This window comes from Varanus komodoensis, unplaced genomic scaffold, assembly GCF_004798865.1.
Source record: "Varanus komodoensis strain SLA01 unplaced genomic scaffold, ASM479886v1 scaffold56, whole genome shotgun sequence".
NCBI classification, from domain to species: domain Eukaryota; kingdom Metazoa; phylum Chordata; class Lepidosauria; order Squamata; family Varanidae; genus Varanus; species Varanus komodoensis.
The window spans coordinates 4,606,906-4,615,911 of record NW_025336169.1 but is presented as its reverse complement, the minus strand read 5'-3'; the positions used below and the strand labels follow the sequence as shown (position 1 = coordinate 4,615,911).

The window sequence follows — 9,006 nt, the reverse complement described above, 5'->3', positions numbered from 1 at the left end:
GGGCGCGTGCATGCGTGCGTGCGTGCGTGCGTATGTGTGTGTGTGTGTGTGTGTGTGTGAGAGAGAGAGGGAGGGAGGGAGGGAGGGAGGGAGGAGGAAGAGGAGAGATCTGAGTCAGAACTGCAGGAGGTCAAAGGGTTAAAACCCCTCTCTTAAATCTGGCTGTAAGTGGAGAAAGTCTAGGTGGGGCAGAGAAGAGGGCTCTGCAACCCCCCCCTTCTGTTCAAGATGGCCTCCTCCACGCTGTAGTTTGTGCATCATTTGGTTTGGAAACTGCACTTCGTCCAAAGCACAAACGCTAGATTACTGGGACTGGGCAGTTAACCATCTTACCAACACTTACACCATTTCCAGGCCCAATTTCAAATATTTAGCTTTTCAGACCTTCAATCAACTTGACCCCCTAGGTTACCTGAAGGATCACCTTTCCCCACGTACATTATCCAAACCTTGGCCTACCCACAGCACCTTCACAAAAAGAAGTGAGGCAGGCAAGCATAAGGGGAAGCTGTGGCACAGCCGTTCCGTGGACCAGCCTTCCAAGCAGCTTGCCTGGCACCCCTCCCTGTGATCTTTCTGGCGCCCGATGAAAACCCTTTGTTCACTGGGGCCTTTTCATTAACTTATGTATTCTAGGTCTCTCCATTTAAAAATCCTTGTTTTTAATTCTGAGGTTACACTTTGATTGGTTTGCTCTTGGGTGCTGCTTTGGCTCCTATGGTATTACATTCCCTTAGGCATCTAAATTGTTTTTGTCTGTAAGCCACCTAGAGAACTCTGCACTATGGGGTAGCCCACAAATGCTGTAAACTTAGTGGCATAAAAAAATGAACACTCCCTGCCCTGGGGAAGACACAGAGAGGCGATGCCACATTCTGGCAAGCTGCTGGTCCGTTCCATGGGACTTGTGCAGGGGATCCTCCTGCCAGGGGGTGCCCCTTCTGAGCAGCTGTCTGCCACCCCATGCTTTGCTCTTTGTGGCACCCTCCCACCTCACCAGGACGGGGCCGTTGCTCGGGCAGCGAGGCTATGCTTGCATGCAAAGGTCCCAGACTCAAATCCAGGCTGGGCATAAAAATGTCCTGCCCAACACCCTGGAGAGCTGAAGCACTTGGCCAGGAAAGCGGGTGGCCTGGCCAGCTCCAAGGCGGGTCCCGGTGTCCCCAGAGGGAGACAACCCCAGGGCTCGGTCTTCAAGAGGCACGGGGTGGGGGCCTACCGAGGACTGCGCGCGTGATCCATTTTCCCGCCGCACAAGGCCGAGAGGCGCAAGGGCCCTTTCCAGGGCTTGACCCGAACGTGCAGGCGCGCACGAAAGGGAGGCGAGCGGAGCGGAGCGGGAGCGCCCTTGCGAAGCCTCCCGGCTGGTCGGGGGCTCTCAGTCCCGCGGAGGGGGCAGGGCAGCCGGGCGGCGCACCTGGAGCAAGCCGCAGGCGGGATGGCAGGCCCAGCAGCCGGGCGGACGCTTCCCGACGGGAGGCCCAGCCCGCGCCCCGTGCAGGGACTGGGCCCCTGGGCACCGGGAGCGCGCGCCCCTCCCTTGGGGCCGCCTCGAGCGCTCGCAGCCGGGCCCCCGCCGAGGAGAGGGGCGCCCGCCCGCAGCCCACTCGGGGCCGCGCGCCGGCTGGGCCCCCGGCCCCCGCCCGCCTCCCCGCTCGCTGGCAGCACGCGGCGCCGCTCGCCCGGCCTCCCTCCTCCGGCTGAAGCGCGGATTTATTCCGGCTGCGCTGGCCCGGAGCCACCAGCCCGCCCGCCGCCCGCCCCCTCGCCAAGCGCGGACTGGGCTCTCCCGCCGCTCCGGCTGCTCTCGGCGAGGCTGCCCCGAGCCGTGCGTCCCTCGGCACGGCCGGCGAGACGCGGCGACCTGGGCGCCGGGGCCCCGAGGCAGCGCGCGGCTGCCCGCGGAGGCGCATGGCGAGCGCGGGGGGGCGCGGCCGGCCCGGGGGCCTGCGAGCCGCGCTCCGGCTCTGGCTCTGGCTGTGGGGCTGCTGCTGCTGCGGGCTGCCCGGCGGGGCCGGCGGCACCTGGAGCCACGCGGGGCTCCAGTTCGCCAGTCGCAGGTAGGCGCGGGCGCGGAGGGGGCGCGTCTGGCGCGGGGGCGCCCGGGAGCCCCAGGCTCTGCCCCGGTACCCTGCGCCTGAGCGGGGAGGCTCCACTCGCGCAGGGCGCCGTCCCCGGCTGGCTCCGCGGGGCAGGGGGGCCCCGCCGCGCCCCCGCGCGTGAGTGCAGGGCCTTTCCCGCCCGCACGTGCGGGGGATTGCGCTTTGGGGGAGGGCTGTCGCCGTCCCTGAGCACGGGCCGCGGGCGCTGGGGCTGATGGGAGCTGTGGTGCCCCGGGCTGGAAAAGCAGCCGCAGTTGCGGTCTCCTCACGAGTTCTGCGGGGTCCAGCCGAGGGGTGTTTGCGCCCAGCGTCGTGTGGCTAAGGGGCCTCCGGGACGCCCGCTGTCATTTGTCCCTGGAGTATCTGGAGGCCACGCGAGTTTCATGCGTCGCGCGACCCACTCGCGGCCTCTGAAGTACAAGTTTTATTTAGCTGTTATAGCAAGCGTGCCTTATCTGCAGGCCGTCCCCAGATGTGGGACGCTTTCCCCGGAGAGGCCCCCTTGGCACCACTGTCTTGCCATTTTGATGCCAGGCAAAGGCCCTTTTATTTTCTGACTCCGCTTGCAAGAATGTTTAACTTCTGCTTGCTTTGTTTTGAATATCTTTCATGCTGCATTTTAAAATCATTTCCCCCATGCTTTTGGCAGCTCATTTTTTAAAAAAATCACTTTATAAAGGTTTTTAAAAAGTTTTGTCACTGGTTTTTATTGTTTGTTATTGTATTATGTATGTCCCCATTAGAGTTTTGGCAGTGGGTAGCTGACACAGCATTGGATTGAATGAATTGCAGTGGACAGATTCATCCAGCAGAAATTTGTATAAACTTTTGAAAACTGCCTAAAATAGTGGTTGTCATGGGATCCCATGGCAGTGAGTTCCATAAGTTAGCCCTGAATGCAAGACTTCATCTGTGTGTAAACTTTAGCCATGCCTTTATACTTACGATCCAGTGAATTAAAGAATAGTAATTCTCCTTTACGGAATTGGCCCTCAGAGATCGGGGCTGAGTGTCAGGATGAATTAATCCCAGAGTAAGAGATTTGTCTTGGGAACACATTGGGAAAGCTAAGTGCCTTTTGGGGAGGGAGGCTCTGTGCAGGCAGCCATTCCAGTGGAACTTTTCTGGGCATGGAGATGGGAATGCAGAACGATGTGGGACACTGCAGTGGTTGACTTCCCTCTGCCATGCTATGTGTCTGCAGCTGTGAAAGGTGGCAGGTGGAAAGCGCGGCTGCCCTGTCTGTCATGCCTCCCTTAGGTAACTAGCATCGCCCAGTGGTTAGTGCATGGAATCAGCTTTTGGAAATGCTCTTCTCATTTCAGGCTTGCCACTGATTATGTGACAGATGAAGTGCTTGTTTCAAGATCAAATCCTCGATCAGCCCTAAGGCATCTTGGATAGGTGTAAACGAGCAGTAGCTAGTCCACTTAAGGTGCTCCCTTATGCATGATTGAAGAGAAGTAAGCCCAGCGGCTCCCCGCCTGCTGGTTGTAGAATGTTGGAAGTCATGGGAGTTATCCTGGTCTAAATGTGGCCAGGACTATGCCCTTGGGCTTACCTTACAAGGTTGTTGTGTGGATGGAGCGAGAGAAGAAAGAAGGCAAGCAGTCTGAATGTGTGCAGCATGACCTTCACGAAAGAACTGGGGAATTGGGCTTCTTCCCGTCTGGGAAAGAGCAGCTTGCCTCCGATCTAAAGAGCTTATGGTGGGAATGGAGCTTGAGGTGCCTTAAGCCCTGGGAATTTCTCTCCCCTGCAAGAGCTACATTACCATGTCAAAATTGGGAAAGGCCTGCTTCCCTCTGTCTGTCCTTGGCATGGAAATATCTTGATTGTGCGTTGGAGTTCATGCATTGCATGGTTCTGAGGGTTGCAACAGTTTTCCCTGTTCCCTGCCAGCAGATAACAGATGCATCTGATAAATTGGCATCCAATCCATGAAAGTTTCTCCCACAATCATTCAAGTGACATGAGACTTTTTGTTGTTTTAGTCTGGCTTTCCCCATTCAGATGCCCTTTAGCTGTTTAGACTGCAAGTCCTATCAGCCTGTGGCAGCTTGGCCAATGGCCAGTGAATACTGCCTGGGTGTGGAATAGAGACTCCGTGCACTGAATGCAGCCTGCTGGAGGTTGTCCATCTGGCCCACAAACTCTGTCCACCGCTATTTTTGAAACGTGTTTGGAGATTAGAGGTGATCTAAGGCTCTGAAGTACGCTTTTATCTCCCATCCCTGAGCTCTCTGCACTTTGCAGGCTTGGAAACTGTTGCATGGAATTCTAGTGAAACTCAGCAGAAAGAACATTATGACTGCAAAACAGTGTTCCTCACCCTTCCAGATGTGTTGGACTACAAGTCCCATCATTTCCATCCAGGATGGCCAGAACTGATATGGCTGGCTTGCACCTGAATTAACATGTATCAAGAAGCTGACTTGGTTTGCAAGATCAAATTAGTCCATGGCCTGTTGTCGGGTTATCTGAGGGTTGGTTTCCCCTCTAGCAAGCCAAGCCACACCTTGGTGGGTAGTTACGGAAATGGTAGCTGGCACGTACCACAGACTAAAACAAGCCACTGTGGTATGGTGGTTTGTGTGAATGAGGGCTAGTGACCTGTGGCTTGTATTGAGATTCTGGATTTTTATCCCCACGCATGGATTAACTTTCCGATGGCAGGCTGTTTGGCAACATTCCTTTTGATTGGTCACTGTAATTGGTTTCTATCCATCCAAGTGTCAATGCAGTTATAATTATCTATTTTTCTTATATACCATTACCCTCTGATTGGCCTATTCCTGATTGTTACCTTTACAGTATTGTATTTATCGTTTACCATCTGTCTCTCTTTCAGTCTATCTCTCTGTGATTGATAGACAGAAGGACAAACGGACAGCTCGCCATTCCGTGCATCTGATGAAGTGCTCTTTGGTCCAGGACAGGCCTTGCCAGAACAAATGTGTTCAAAGTGCCGCAGGGCTCTTTGCTGTTTCCGCGAGCAGCCACTTTTGCTCCCGCTCTGTGATAGTCAAAAGACAGCGTCTTTTCAGTACCGTTTGGACGCCTTCTGAAAATCAGACTGTCTTGCCCACCCCAAAAATGCTTCCAGAGTTTCTGTTAATAAAGGGATAATTTGTAAAAGTGAGAATTCGGTTGCTTCTTGAGGCTGCAATCGCACGACCCCTGAAATAACCTCATGGGCCCCTTTTTGCAGGCGGAGCGGATGTGTTTCCGCCAAAGGAGCAGGAAGGCTGTGCTGCTTAGCTTACTCTCTTGGAGGCATCGTGCTCATGTAAGCCCGTTGCTGGGGAGCATGGGCAGGAGGTGTTATTACGGTGATACCCTGCTGGTGGGATCCCACGGGAGCACAGACCTGGCCTGGATGGCCTTGATGTTCCAGCAGGGCCCCATCTGATGCAGCCTGGTGTCCCTGCAACAGCAGGGGCTGGACCCAGTGGCCTTCATGGCTCCTTCCAAGTCTTCTATTCGATGATTCTGTGATGCATCTAGTCCTCATTTCTTCTGGCCTCTCTGTTCCTGTCGTGGATGCATTGAGTCTTCCATCACTGCACCCCTGGGCTAAGAAAAGTCTTGGCTGCCCGTGCGCTACACAAGCAGAATACAGAGAGGATCCACCTGTGAGACCATCTTTACTCACAGGCCTGCTGCCTTTTAAAAAAATTTTTGGTAATGGATTGAGTCCCTGATGTATTTAATAGTGGCATGCCAGGCAGATATTCTGCATGTGTAGCCTCTTTTAACCCCCCCCCCCCCCAACCTCTGTCCCTTCCCCCGTATTCCTCTTCATGCTTGGAGTCCTTTCTCGAAAAACAGTGCTTCTTCCTGTGTGGCTGCGCCTTGCCTTCTGCGAGCCGGTCCTGCCAGACATTTTTGAATTCTGCTCCTGTGAGCCCCGTTGGCACGTTTAATGGTCAGGAATGCTGGAAGGGGTGTTCCCAGAGGCCCAGACTGTCAACCCAGGTGGGCCAAGCTGAGTGTTTCTTCCTTCTGCGGTTGGGCAGCTCCCCTATCCAGAAAACAGCAGATTCTCTGTCCAGAAAAAAGGTGGCCGTCCTATCAGAAGCACGAAGGTTGCCAACTGATCAAAACCCAAGCTCCTGGCCTGCTGCAGTTCTTTTCAAAAGCTGAAGGGAGCTGATCAAAGCATCTTGCTGCCCTGAGGGAGGCATGATCCCCTCCATGCGCTTGCAGGTCGGGCTGGAGAGGCAGAGCAGCAGGGGGCTGGCTGAAAATTGAGCCCCCCTGGCAGTGACTGGGGCTTGCTTGCTTGCTTGCGATGCTGGGAGTGCCTTGTTCATCTACCAAAGCGAGCCTGTTTTCATTCTTCTAGGACAGACTAAATTGCCATGTTGGTGGAAGCCCAAGGCAAAATCCAGGCTCCTTTGTGACTCGTATTTTTGTGGAGCGAATCCCAGCACAAGGGTCCTTCCAAGGGCTTTGTAGGCCCATTGGCTGGCACTGGGTGAAGCGAGCGCCTGCCTCTAAAGCCTTTGGCTCCAGGTTGGAAAGAGGGAGCAGTCGTCCTCGCCATAATTGGGAGGAAAAGGAAGCACACGGTTTCCTCCTCTTTGAATGGAAGGCCGTTTCTAATTATAGGCGTGGCATTTGTGACCGGGGGGGAGAACGGGTGGGCCGGCCCGGTCCCTGCGAGGGGGCAGTGCATGAATCAGGCCGAGGCAAAACCCCAGGTGAGGCCACGCTGCGTTCCGAACTGGGCAGCCCAAATGCAGCCATGCGCCACGTCGGTTCATTAGCTCATTGCAAGAGACCTGTGCCCACCCGTCAGTCAGTTTCCAGATGATGCTGGCCCAGCATGCATCATGCTCTGCTGCAAGACACCTTAGACCCCTTTTCCACCTGCTGCTGTCTTAGAAAGGTGCAACGCAGAATTGTCATGGTTAGCAGAAGCACCTGCATAGGGCAAACAGGATGCATAATGCATGCACAGGGCCATCGCTCTGATTTTTGCCCACACATCCTCTAATGCCGAAAGTACAGCTCTCTGCACCATATACCCTGAATGCAACGAGTGCTTGGTGCAGTTGGCACATCTTCTCAGCTTTCCCCTCCTCTCCTCTGATGGCCAGGTTTGCACAATCACCGGGAAAGTCTTGTGGCGTACGACCGTGTGTGCCAGTTGTATACCAGGAGGTATGTCTGATTACCTTGCGGTGTGCAGGTTGTCCTGTCATCCAGATCTGCTGAGGTTCATCACAGGGCTTGGCTTCCGAACCGCCCCAGAACTCTACCACAAGCCATGGGTTCTGGGTAGGTTTCAAAGCAACCTGCACTGATTGCAGGGACCCAGCCACCAGCTTCCTTTGTGGCACTTTCTGGATGGGACCAGAACTTGCCCTTTCATTGTGTAAAGTCACAGTAGTACGTGTAGTCATGATTTTAAAAGGAAGCCCTTCAGTCTGGATCATTAATTCCTGCTGTTCAGTTGGATGACGAGCTCTGTGTAACCCAGAAGCTTGTGCAGTGCTTCAGCAGTAGAAAGTGGCTTATTTCTGTCGGCATCCCCCTTTTCTCCCTTAACTGTAGCTGTGCCACACATTATGTGGCTGTGGTGTTTGCTGTCGGTACTCCACTTTTGTACTTGTGCTTGCCATAGCTAATGTGTCAAGTGTGCAGGATGCCTACTCAGTCATGCACGCGCAGGGATCCGTGTTTGGTCCATGCATGCGCACACAGCTATTTCATGCCATCTGTCAACAGTTTGCACTCTGTGCGTTAAGGGTGGGAAACTCCAGGGCATTCCCCAGTGTGAAACCCTCCGGGACTGGGAATTGTAGCCCAGCATGCAGCGGCAGGCATGTCATGAGTGGAGCTGGCTGGAGCTGGGGGTCAGACTAGATGGCCCAGGAGGCCCCTTCTGACTCGCTCTGTTTTATGGCTCTATATTTCTGCATCTGGGGGCTGCCAGAAAGCTGGCCTGGGGCTGCAATGGAGCCGGCACCAGGTGGGCAAAGGGGTGCTCTGGCGGAAAAGCTCTGTGGCTTGGCTTCAGTGGCAGGAGCGGCCCCCCTCTGGGCTTTGCTGGCACAGCCTTGGCATTTCTTTCTGCAGATGAGAGTGTGCAGCCCATGGAGGGGACGTCCCTCTGCCAGTGCGACTGGCTCAGCTTCCTGGCTGCGGACACACCTGTGCGTGATTCATGCAGCCGCGCTTGTGTCAGCGCCCGGGGCAGCGGCATGTTCCTGGGCAGGGCGGCGGCGGGGTCTCTTTGGGAAATCCTGCCTCCGGGAGGCCATCCATTTCGGCAGCATCAGCAGCCGGCCGGGCCAGATGACGTGACTCCCGAGACTAGGCAGTCTGCCTGCAAGCGTCATGGGAACCGTGACTGGGGAGGTCGCACAGCTGGGAGCAGAGAGCATGGCGCCTCGTGGCAGGCTCTTGCTTTGCGCCGCTCGCTCGCTCGGTCGCTCGCTGGCCCCCGTCCTGCGGTGGGCAGGGATCATCACCCGGTGCTGAGTGCTCGACAGCGCTTCCAGAGGCCGGCCCTCCAGCCCCCTAGGCCGGCCAGCCGCTCCCCCACAGGCCGGCACATCAGGCCCAAAAGAGGCCAGATTATGGGGGGAGGCGAGGCATAAAGAGGCTTTTGTGCTGGACTCGAGCGCCCACCGCAGTGTGGGGTACGGCGTGGCCCTGCTCCAGCGGGCTGGTGGGATGCAGCTGGTGCTGCCCAGGAAGCAACAGGAATGTTAGCGGGGGGGGTCACCCCAGTGCTGGAGGAGGGGGCATGCTGGGCCGGGAGGAGGCAGCTTCACCAGCCTTCAACATCTTCGTTCTGCTGGGGGGCTTGCAACCCCTCCGCTCCTCTGAGTGTGCGCGTGTGAAATCTTTGCACTCAGACTGCTCCTTTTGCAGCCCAGCACCCGTGTGG

The 9,006-nt window shown here is 56.0% G+C and overlaps 1 protein-coding gene across 1 annotated transcript in view; it reads left to right on the top strand.

The window, feature by feature from the left end:
- The first annotated feature begins 1,911 nt into the window (after positions 1 to 1,911).
- Positions 1,912 to 9,006, top strand: part of EMID1 (EMI domain containing 1) — a 64,222-nt gene continuing 57,127 nt past the window's right edge. The window contains exon 1 of the mRNA XM_044448892.1: positions 1,912 to 2,060. Coding sequence (XP_044304827.1) covers positions 1,912 to 2,060 — 149 coding nt within the window. The remainder of the gene's footprint in view (positions 2,061 to 9,006) is intronic.